Below are 12,187 nucleotides of genomic sequence, written 5' to 3' on the forward strand. Positions count from 1 at the left end.
GATCCTGGTTCCTGGGAGAACTCAGACCACACCCCCCATCCTAACCCTTCCCAACATCACTACAACCTACCCACCCTACCCAGCTTGGCGTTGAGGTCAGTGGCTCCTATTTGCAGGGTCCTACTATGTGCTGGGCTGGTGGAGAAGTCTGAGGTGACTGACACCCAGTTCCTGCCCCCCTCCAGGGTCCACAGAGAGGAGGGAGGCAGGGCTACAGCAGAGTCTCATCAGGGACCAGGGACTTGTCCTGCAAGGCTGTGCTCAGATGCAGGGCTCTGGGCGATCCTCTCCCTGGACCCTGGATGAAGTTTGGAGTTGCCCAAAACATAACCACCACCCCACCACAGGCTGTCTGGGGTCCACTGACATTTGCAGTCTCTCCCATGCAAGGGCTCTGGGGTGGGCACTCTTGCGTGAGAAGCGGCCAGCTAGGGGAGAGTAAGGGGGGTCTCCTCCTGCTGGCCTGTGACCCTTCTCCGTGCACTCTCCCCAGATTCAGAACCCGTCCTGGATCGGCAACAATGGTGCTGCCTCGCCTGTGCCCGCCTGCGTGGTCCCCTGTGACCCTGTGCCTGCCTGCATGTCCCCGCACGCCCACCCCCCTGGCTCGGGCGCCGGTGGCGTCACCGACTTCCTGAGCGTCTCGGGCGCGGGCAGTCCGCACGTGGGCAGCCTGTTCGGAGCCGCTGGCCTGAGCCCCGGCCTCAACGGCTATGAGATGAACGGCGAGCCGGACCGCAAGACCTCGAGCATCGCGGCCCTGCGCATGAAGGCCAAGGAGCACAGCGCGGCCATCTCCTGGGCCACCTGACGGCGCCCTCCACCCCATCCTGTGCCCTCCCCCACCTCGGGGCACTGGCCACGTCCATGCTTTCCAGGCCCCCAGCCTCCCACTCGACTTGCCTCTTAGGAACCTGGCCTGGCCCAGGGGCCTGACCTCAGCACTTTCAGCCCCACCCCCCACCCCCCACCAGCCTGAGGCCCCCGGACCGCTGGGGGGAGGGTGCAGCTCTCCCCACCCTCCTCTCCCTGGCCAGCAGGCCTGAGAGCCCTGCCCAATCGCAGGTAGCAGAGCGCGCCAGGAGGCCACGGGCTGCAGCTTCCGTCCACTCTTAGCCCAACGCCCTTCTTGTCCAGTGCGCTCCCTGAGTCACCGCTCAATTTCCACCCGGACCCAGCAGCACCAACATCGGCCCTCCTTGTTCCCCGTGGGCCCTGCCCGCCTCCACCTCCCTGTTCTCTGTGGGCCCAGGTCACCTGGCTGATGACTGTGTATGACGAATTCGACCCTCCAGAGCCCACTCCTGCCCTCCCCCACCACCACCCACCACCTGCACCGTCTGTCTCATTTCTTCAAAGCACCCGGAATCTGGCCTCCCCGAGCCAGGGCAACCCCACGCCTGCGCCCACAGCCCAGAGGCACTCAGGCTGAAGAGCCTGCAGCTGTCTGCATGGAGATGGATGGGCCATCCCCAGGGAAGACACTGCCCAGCTCCCTGGACCCTCAGACCCTGGCTCTCGGTGGATGATGGCTAGGGGAGGAGCTGGTACTGGCTGCTTCCTTACAGAGGAGTCCCGGAAACTCACAGTGGCAGTTCTACTCTGTCCTATAGGGTCGCCATGGGTTGGCATCGACTGGATGGCAGTGAGTGAGTGGGACACCGTGGTGCTGGACAAAGGGCTCCCAGCATCGAGGGAGCAGCTGTGGGGTGGGGCACACACACTTCTGCTACCCGCCCCAGTCAGCAGCGGGTAGTGTGCCTGCTCCAGGCTGGGCTCTGAACCCGTTCCATCTGGCTCAGTAATGGCTGGCCGCAGAGCAACACTTGAAGGGACCTGGATTTTTAAAAAACGGGTGATACGGAATGCTAACCAGAATGGAGTAAAGGATGAGCCCTGAGATGGGGGCCTTGGAAGTGGGGGGCTCTGACCCGCTCGAGTGGATGGTTGGCGGAACCGTGGAGAGTGACCCGCATTCAATGTGGCCCAGTTGGCCGCCATCTTTGAGCTGGCCACTGTTGTTTCTGACTCTGCTCCAGATCCAGTGGGGGAGCGATGTGGCTGCTACGTAACAAGTGTGCATGCCACCCGCCCTTGTTTTCTAAGTGGGAGGGCCTTGGTTCTCAGGACAGTCCAGCCACATTTTAAAAACTTGGATCTGTTCCGGTTCCGCTTCCTCGGCCATGGCTGAACCTGGATCAGGTGTTCTGGGCAGCTTTGTTCTCCAGCCTGCCCATGCGGAAGTAGAGACGCTCCCCTCTTCCCAGCCCTCCCCTGGCCACTCACTCAGGCTGCTCAGCTGTGTCCGGGCCTGGACGACAGGCCTCTGAAAACTAGTGTGTGAGATCACAGTAGCAGAGGGGGATTTGTACCCACCGCCTTTAGTGTGTTCATAAGGAGCCCACTCCATTTATTTTCTTGGGGACTGGAAATCTCAAACACACTCAACCGCATGATGGTTCTGGGAGGGTTTGTGGGGCCCAACATCTCCGGGCCCGTGGTTCTGTTCTAGATGTGGCTACAGAAGGCCCTCCTGAGTCCAGGAGTCACCACCTGAGGGAAGGGCCTCCTTCTGGGGTGGCTCCCTCTCAGCTAGATGCCTGATTTGGAATCTCGACTTGTGTTTTGGCATAAGCCTTCCCTGAAGCTTGGAGTTCACACTAGCGAGCTGCTGAGTCAGCTCTTACCTGCCTCTCCCTTCCTTCTTCCTCCCTTGATTCCTGTCCCCGTGAAGGACCAGGCCCACCAGGCTCAGGGTCCTGGCCCAGAACTGTCCCTGGGTTGGGCTGAATGAAAACCCCAGTGGGGGAAAAGTAAGACCCTCTGTCCAGAGCTCCCCCAGGCTTCAGAGGGCAACTGGGTGCTCACTTCCGCCTGGAGTTCTCATCTGGAGGCTAGCTGCCTCCTGTGCCAAGTCATTGCTCCAGAAACCGCAGTGGAGAAGGACTTGGCATTGGCTGCCCTTAATCAGAGTCAGGTTCCCTTTGGGAACTGTAGCTCTGAAATGGATCATCAAGAGGTTCAAAGGGTCTTGGACGTGGAATGAAATGTTCTCCGGGGGCTTGGCTTTAAGCAATTCATCTGCTGGAGGACCTGGGAACGATTCTTAAAAAGCCTTTTCAGGTTCTAATGGCCCCAGAAATAAGTCTGAGGCCCCCAAGATACAGGCAAGGAGGGGAGCAAGGAACTCGGGGCTGGGGCAACACCCCACCCACCCTTCACCTTGGTTCCTTCCTAAGTGCCCCAGGGCTGGGGAAGCACAAGGAGGTTCTGCTCCACAGAGCATCGGCCTGCATGCGCACATTCACACATACACACAGACCTGCGTGTCCTTTCCCCTCAGGTGGTGTTTAAGTACCTCCATCTGGAAGGGGGACCCCTTGGCTGCAGGGGAGCCAAGTCAGGCCAATTTCAACCTGAAAGTTTGAGAAGCAGCAGCCCCTAGTGTGGTTCTGCAGGACTGTGCTGGTTAAGGCCCTGTCTCATCTCACCATGCCTGCCCTCCCTTCTATCCCAGCCCCTGGGTATCACTAAGCTGAGAGGGGCTTTGGTGATGCTTTGGTCCAAGCCCTTCCCAAGAAAGATGACCCAAACCCCAAGAGGGTAGGTGACTGCCCTGGGCGGTGTTTAACCCAAGGCAGAGGTAACTGTGGAGCCAGACAATGCTGGCCCCGCCTGTCCTCGGGGCTGCAGCCTTGGCTGGCCTTGGGGCTGATGGTGCTGCGGTAAACTCACCATGGTCTCCTTGCATCTTCTCATCCCAACTCGAGTCTCTGCTTGTTTGCCCGAGAAGAGAGCCTCAGTGGAGCCTGGTTCTTCCTCCGCCAGAGGCCAGGTCCAGGCCTTCTGTGTTCTGGGGCAGGAGGCTTCCGGTATGGACCAAGCAGACCTCAGCATCTCTCGTGGCTGCCCAGCTCAGTTCCTGAGGTGAGCAGTCTCTACCTGCTCCCCCACTGAGGGAATATGCTAATCAAGGTGAGGATTCCCTGCACCTAACTTGCCCACGAAGTCAAGGGGGGTGGCAATGCAAACAGGAGGCAAGGGGCAGCTGGTGGATCTGGGCCGCTCCAGACATGGAGAGCCTCTGCTGGTGGGGGGCGCGGGGTGTCCCAGCAGGCCATGGCTCCACACTAAGGTGCTGTTTCTACCCTGCAGCTGCCACATCTGCATCCAGGGCACGGGAGCAGGGGGCTCTGTGCCTGCTACTGGCCAGGGAGGCTTTTTGCCATGGTGTTCTTGGCCCTTGGAGGGCATGGGCTTGTATAACCCTCCTGGAGGGCTCATAACTATACTTGATTCTTAGCTCCTCGCCATGGGACCGGGTGGGTTCCAAGAAGACACTGCCCAGCTGGAGCCAAGTCACCCAGTAAGCAAGGTCCGCATGGCACACTTGTGCCGCCCACTGTGAGCCATTTCACCTGGGGCTCACTGTGCGGCGAGACATGGAAACCACAGTGCAGCAAGTAGGTACAGGTCAGCCAGTGCTTGCCTTGCCCACAGGGTCACCCAGCGTGCACTGTTGAGACGGCACGGGGCCTGACTCACCATGGTTGGGTGGACAAGAGAAGTGACAATGACAAACCATTCTCTGGGCCACATGGCGGGGGAGGCGGCCACCTTCTAGGAGCTGTAAGACCCGCAGGGGCTCGGCTTCAGCTGGGGGACAATAGTGGGCAAGCTGGCTCTCAGGGGGTTAGTCCACACCATACCATTCAAGTGAGAAGGCGGCCGGACCCCTCCTTTCCTGAGTCCCATCAGCCCCCTCTTCAGCAAGGATGGTGTAGGGAGGGAAGGTGTTTTCTCTGGATCCTCAACACCTTGGTTGAATGAGACGCCCTTGATCTCGCCCTGTCCTGTCTTCCGCCTTCACGTACGTAGGTAGAGCTAGGCCTTTATACTACTGATTTTTCATGGGGAGTTTTCAATGTGGAACAATCCGTCTGGGGGTGCAGTGGCTGCCGACGAGAGCCGGGTGCTGGAAGGAACATGAGCCTCAACTCATACTCACTGTCGTCATTGTAAGATATTGTAATCCTGTATAAACGCAACTTTCCCTTTAGCTTAATGGCCTGGGGTGGAATATTAAAATATGCCTATTAAGAAATACACTAAAATTTCAGAAAAATGTAAAAAAAAATCAAAAACTGATGAGGTTGGTTCCATAAGGTTGGCCTGCCTAATCCATCGTGTAACTACATTAGAGCAGGGTTCACGAGACGCGTCCTTGGCTGCTCAAGTAAGTTATTGCACTTACATCTTTTTGAGGGAGGGGAAGGCTTCGGAGGAGAACGGGACTTGGACGGGACGGGGTGGCCCCAGGGCAGCGGGCAGAGTGGGGAGCAGAATTGGCTGGGCACTCCCAGCATGCCCTTGGCCGGGCACAGCCCTGACTGTGTGCTGGTTATTTGCAATAAACTCCTCCTCCCTCCTCTCAGCTGGAATCAGTCTGATTTGTTCCTGACTTGTGACAGATGAAATGCGATCAGAGGGACCTCTGAAATCTCACGTTAATTGAAGTCGGCAAAACATACTAACAGTGCCCTTTTGAACTGCTGACACAGAACAGAACGGATTACCAGGGCTCGATTAACAACAGGTGGCCGGCGATGCCCCTGCTCAGAGAGGGGTGTGCCGCCCCCGGCAGGGTCTGGGGCATCCTCCCCTCTGCCTCCCGGGTCTGCACAGCCGGCGGGGGCTGGAAGGGGTGGAGGGAAGGGGAAGGACTGGAGTCCTTTTCATGGGCACCGGAAATGATGAACGTGGCAGCCCTCTCCCTGCAGGACCAGAGACATCCTTGGACCTAACCCGTGTCCTGGGCTACCTTGCCTGTGTCCAGGGGCCGCGCTGAGACCAGTGGGGCCAGGGCAGAAGGGAACCAGGACAGGCCTCCGCAGGGGTGGGTCCCAGTCCCAGCCCTGACCCTGAGTGGCAGATGGTGCATCCTTTTAAGTAGATGTGGCAGGTAGTTTTAGAGACAACGGTTTAAAAGCAACCACAGAGCCACGAGTGCGCTATGGAATACATGTACCCTCGCTTTCCGGGCTTCAGTGACTCCAGAGGCGGCGCGGAACCTCCCCTGGACCACGCTGGAACCACCCATGGCCCAGGCTGCTTCACCAACCTGGGAGAAGGATCCAATGGGTCCTACACGCATGTGCGCTTCCTAAGCAGACGAGGCTCCGGGCCCTAATGGATGATGGTTTGTTTTTCCCTAAGGAAAATGCCGCCACCAGTACCCAGTCCTGAGTGGGGTGGCTGATCGCCAAACAGTCAGCTCCGGTTGGTGGGGGACCTCGGGCAATGGGACAAAACCCAGCCGGGTCCTGTACCACCTTCATGCCCTCGGCTGCCGCCATTGGGCTAGTCGACCTCTCTGTCCCTCTGCCAACCACGATGTCCTTCCTGGGTCACCGGCCCTTCCTGATGATGCGCCCAAACAGGGACACCAAAGCTGCCTCCAAGGGACTCTGGTTGTATTTCTTCTAAGGTGGGGCCATATTTAAAAAGGCCGCCTGCCCCAACTATTAGGGCACAGGGTCATGTCCACGCATGGACTGCCCACTCCAAGTCACTGCCAAGTACCGAGAGGCAGGATCCGGAGGGGAGACTGCCTGGTCAAAACCCAGAGGGATGGTAGTCATGGGTGCCGACTCCACCATGGGGTTTGTCCTTTCCGCTTTGGGGCCGTGCGATTCCAGCATCCCCGAGGCCAGGTGAGTGTCGATGCTGAAGGGAAAGGCTGGCCAGCTGGGCGGCTCGGGGCTCACCAGGACTCAGGCAGCCCCCACTGGGGAGGACAAGGCCAGGGGGGTTTCCCCTGACTACTAACCATGGCTCTACCTTTCCCTAGCTGGTGCCCAGAGTAACTCATGGTTCCCCAAGTTCTCTGTACCTTCCACTTGTCCCCAGTCCTGACTTTTCATCTGCCCTCGCTTCTGACTCCTTGATACCTGGGAACTCTCTCCTTCCAGGTTTTCCTCCAATATCCTCTGTGAAAGCGCTCCCTTCCCTCTGTGTGCCCATTCAACCCCTGATTGAGGGCAACCATTGCCCTCTGGGCGCCTGCTGGTCTGCTCACAAGGTTATTTCACCACATACTAATGTCTGAGTTCGCTCATCTCCCTGAGCCCTCATCTCGACCAGCCGCTAAGAGCAGATAGGCCAGGCCCTGTTCACAGCACAGGCCTCAGAAGAGAAGTATGCTGAGTGACTGACGGAATGAGTGATCGAATGCATGAATGGGTGAGGAGGTGTTCTGTCTCTTGGCTCAGGGTGGGAAGGGTTCATTTCAGTGAGAGGCCGAAGCTGGCTCAGGTCAGCCTGAAGGGGGCCCGGGTCTCTGCTGGCTGGGGACCCTGCCCAGGCAGTATTTCCAGGCTTCACGCTTGTGTGACCAGCCCGGGTGGGGCACGGAGCACAAGGCCAGCTTCCTAAGATGGCCGGGCATGCCCACCTGGAGACTTCCCCACTGAGCCTTTGGGTCAGACAGGGCTTTCTTCCAGAGTCACCCCTGGACACTCCAGATGCCCCCAGCCCCTCTGTACTCTCAACCCCTGCCGCAAGGAGTTTCCAGAGGGCTGCTTTCCCACTTTGGTGCCAACTGGAAGAACGGCTTTGCTTTCAGCTCACCACCGACCCTTGCTACAAGAAATACAGCCAACCTCAGGGGGCCATGCACTGTTCGGTTCCCATAGGGGATGGGGGGACCCTCTTGATTTGGCCAGCAGCAGGTAGGATGGTAGTGGTACTTATTACACAGGTCCAGATTTGTGACCTTGGCAACGAAGGGGCATAAAAGCCCCCCCCCTCCAAACAGTCCGTTCCCTGAAAAGAGGCCCACTGACAAACTGTTTGTGTGGGAAGGTGCAGGCCAGCTCCAGAGACAGCGCTGCGCAGGCGTTTCCATTTTCCTGGGCGCCCTGATTCCAAACAGATTCTCCTTCGTAGCACACACAAGCCAACAGGCTTCAGGAAGGACCGGCTTCCGTGAAGAGTTCTGGTTTATGACCATGTGCACTCCATATGCCGAGGTGCTGCCTTCACTCGCTGGGAGCAAACCCAACAGAGGTGTCTGTGGGGAGGCCTCTCCGAACCCGGGTCAGGGGGTGGTTCCGGGATGTGCACTGCCTTCTGGGCTTTCTCTTCGTTTTATCACTCCCCTTGGCTTTCTTCTGTAACTTCCAAGCTTGGGGGGGTGGGGGTGGAGGGGGGAGCAAAAAACTGGCTCCTCAAGGCCAAGCTACACTATGGGGGCATCATGAAAATGCGTGCGGTGTGCGTGCGTGCGTGTGTGTGTGTGTGTGTGTGTGTGTGTGTGTGTGTAGGGCAAGGGAGATCAGAGTTCAGAGCTTGTGGGAGGAGGAGCCTGTCTCTCCCCTCCTTGGTAGGCTGCTCCAATGAAGGCACACAAAAGCCCTGGCCAGGAGGCCATGCTGTGAAGTGAGGCAGGAAGCCTGTGTTTACACAGTGACTTTGCAACTCATTAGCTCTTTGACCCTCCAAGAGCCACGGAAAGATGTTCCATTTCTTCAACTATAAAACAGGACCGTCCATCATTTCCGCCTTATCACAAGGTGCTTACGAAGTCCAAATGCGGTGAAATACTTGAAAATACTTTGTAAATACTTACGAAGAGCTGTACGGACAGGGAGAATCTTGAACTATGGTGGTTGCAAGTGGCTAATGGCGGGATGCTGAAGCTTGGGGCCCCAAGATTCTTTCTGTCCTCTAACAGCCTTGCCAGATCATGGATCATGGATCTTTTCAAAGAAATAGCTTTTGCTTCGTCAACTGGTCCTTTGTCCATTTCTTATTTCACAGATTTCAACTCCTCTTTCTTCATGCTTACTGTAGCTTTGACTTCTCTTTCTCTCGTTTTTGGTCGTTTAAGGTAAAAGTTAGGATCATTTTAGATCTTTATTTCTTTCTACTCTCTGCTATTGTAACCCCGGCTCCTAAATTTGGTTTTCATCACCATTCAGTTCAAAATACTTTCTAATGTCCTTTTTAGTCATCCATGCAGGGTTTGGAAATACAATATTATTTAATTTCCAACTATTTGGAATCCCCCCACCCCAGAGGTGTCACTGATTTCTAAGTTAGTTCCATTACAGTCAGAGAACATATCTGTAATGTTCTCAATGCCTCTGCATTGATGAAGATTGACTCCACGGCACAGCACATTTGTGGTGAGCACTCTATGTTCACGTTGGAAGCATGTGCATCCACGGTGGGTCGGGGAGATTTTCCTCAGCTGACAGTATTATGCAGACTATGTACATCCCTAAGATTTCCTGTCAACCTGTTCTATCATTCACCGAGATGAAAGGGAAACATCCAGCTAGAATGGCGGATTTTCTTCCTCTTTTAGTTCTGTTAACTATTTGAAAGCACCTCTAGTTGGTACATACACATTTAGATGGATCCTATTATACCCTAGTGGTCACTTTGTCATTGTTTTTTGAGGGTCCTTTCTCCCTGGCAATCTTCCCTCTTTTGAAGATTGTTTCGTATTGAATACTCATTCCTCTTTCCACCCCCATCTTTAGCTATAACATTTTCTAGCGTGGAAGTTGGGTTTTGAAAAAGGAAGACGGGAGCATGGATGCATTTGAAGTGCAGAGCTGGCCAAGAAGATGGCGAGTCCCAGGGACGGCTGCAAGAGCAAGCACACCCCTCTGGGGAGCAGCAAGGCCGGAGTGCTCCTCAGAGGCAAGGGTGCTGAGGCTTCACCTGCACAGTCTCCGGTCATGCTGTCAGGCGAGTCCAGGCCCTGACGATGGACTTCATGTCAGGTGGAGGGGCAGTGAAGGAGAGGAAGGGCCTGGACAGGATGGACGGACACGGCGGCTGCAACAATGGGCTGACAGAACAACTGTGAGGATGGTGCAGGAGGGGGTGCTTTGTTCTGTGAGCAGATGGGCCGGCACTTTGACTCGTGTGTTCCCGGTAGCCGGTGACTGCTTGTGTTTGTCGCTTCAGTCTGCTGAGCTCCCTTAGGGTTGACGTCCGTGTGCGGCAGTGTTCCTGTTTCGGTCCGTGTTTCTTTCCATTCGTCCCATCTATTCCCCAACACTCTTCTTTTCCTGCCTTCTTGTGGGCTGGATTGTTGCGGTTTTCCTTCAAAGGCTGTTCTTTGGTGTGAGTGGTTGCTCTAGAGTTTCTAATACGCCATTTATTACAGTCTGTTTTATCGGCACCTCCGAGTTTCTTCCTAACTCACTCGTCTCCACGATACTCCTTTCCCCTGGGAGCAGACCTAACGCTCTAGCCAGTCCTTGCATCTTCCCTACCTACCTTTTCTGTGACGTTATCCAGACCTATAGGTTTGAATCTCACATACTGCTATTTCCAGTTTTCCCTGGAAATCTAGACATCTATTAAGGTGCTAAATGATACTAGCCCTCCTTAGAGGTCTAAAAGATACCTCAAACCAGGGGACAAATGACAGATATGTGGGGGAAGGGAGACAGCAGTCGGTGTAAGATATGAAAATAATAATAATTTATAGTTTATCAAGGGGTCACAGGGTGGGGGGGGGGAAGAAGAGCTGATACCAAGGTCTCAAGAGAAAGCAAGTGTGTACAAAAGGATGACAGCAACATCAATACAAATACGCCCGATACAACTGACGTCTGGATCGTGATAAGTTGTAAGAGTACCCAATAAGCTGATCTTATTAAAAAGATACCTCAGCATGGGAAGTTCTTGATTTTCCCTCTCACACTTCCCTGTCTTCGCCTCCATCCACCTCGTTTCTCACATTTCAATGGTGTCTATCACTAAATAACTCAAGACCACAGTCTAAGTGCCAACTGTAACTCCTATGTTTAAAATCTCTCCTACATTCATCAGTGAACCTGATACTGGAGATGGTATATATAAATTCCCAATATGACTTCCGGTAGGATTTCTTACTGTCTTCGCTGATCCCAGACCATCTCTCATGTGGGCTCCTTAAAACTGCCTCCCGACTGCCGGTCCCTCTTGCTCCCAACAGTCGTCTCAATATAGTAGCTGAAATATAAATGGGTTTTTAAACCGAATTCAGATAATCCACTCTCTGGCTAACTTCTACTAGTGGCTTCCGATCACACAGCAAAAATCCAGAATCCTTTTGCCCTCCATGGTACTACCATGCTCACTCCCACTCGATGTACTGTAGTCACACCTGAGCCCTTCTTGTTATTAAACAGGATGAGAGCACTCCCATCTGAAGGCCTCTAAGCTAGCTCTTTCCTTGACCTGGTCTCCTTAGGACAAGCTGGTCAAAGCCTGGCTGAGGAGGGGAAGAGAGAGATGGGATCCATCACTCCATCCTCCATCTCAATATCTGGACCTGTAGTAACTGTCACCTTCAGACCAACCTATTTAAAGTATTTTATGCTGATGTCATTACCTACCACCTCTTACTGTGTTATTTTCTTGCCACTTAAAGCCATATTATATACTGGTTTGGCTTGATGAGGATAGGTAGGGACATTGTCAGGTCTGTGGTAGCACCGGCACACCAAGAACAATGCCTGGCACCTAACTGCCCAGAAAGTATTTGTTGCTCCAGTCAACTGATCTGATTGATCGTTTCCAAGGCAACAAACAACTTTAGGAGCCAAGGAACTAAAACCAAGAAATGTGCTTTCTCCAGGTCCCTCCCCCAAGGGAATTCAATTTGAAGTTGTAGTTCTCTTTGTTACTAGATTTTACGTTCGGGTGTGGCCACAAAAATCCTTCCCTATTGAGTGACTTACCATGCCAGCCTACCTTGAAAGTCAGCCCAAATTCTGACTGGTACACACTGCTCGGACTCTCATGGATATATATCTATGTACCGCTATTTGGTGTGCTGTCAAAAACGGAGGGAGCCGGTAGAAGCCACTCCTTCTCAAGGCAGGGGTGTCTGTGGGTAGGGCAGCCCTGGAGATTATGAGATGGTGTAGCGCTTCCTAGTTCCTGGAATTCCAGAGCTTAACACACTGCCCTGGGCAGCCGATGCACCTCTCCTTATCCTAACACTGGCCCAGGTCACCCGCTCTCTTTAGATGGGAGCAGCCAAAGAGGACTAACATGAGCACCACTGCTATTAACTGACATGAAGCCTTATGACTTTCCACAACTTCAGCAGAGACCATGGTCCTGGAATCTCTTCCCCCCACTCCCCATGCACTGGACAAGAGGGAATGAGTGAGGT

At 54.6% G+C, this 12,187-nt stretch overlaps 1 protein-coding gene across 1 annotated transcript in view; it reads left to right on the plus strand.

Moving 5' to 3' along the window:
* ALX4 (ALX homeobox 4) overlaps positions 1–5,420 on the plus strand; it is a 45,768-nt gene extending 40,348 nt beyond the window's left edge. The window contains exon 4 of the mRNA XM_075545849.1: positions 494–5,420. Within this exon, the coding sequence (XP_075401964.1) occupies positions 494–811 (318 nt within the window). The 3' untranslated portion in view covers positions 812–5,420. The remainder of the gene's footprint in view (positions 1–493) is intronic.
* Positions 5,421–12,187: the final 6,767 nt, after the last annotated feature.

The sequence above is a fragment of the Tenrec ecaudatus genome, chromosome 4, assembly GCF_050624435.1.
Source record: "Tenrec ecaudatus isolate mTenEca1 chromosome 4, mTenEca1.hap1, whole genome shotgun sequence".
NCBI lineage: Eukaryota > Metazoa > Chordata > Mammalia > Afrosoricida > Tenrecidae > Tenrec > Tenrec ecaudatus.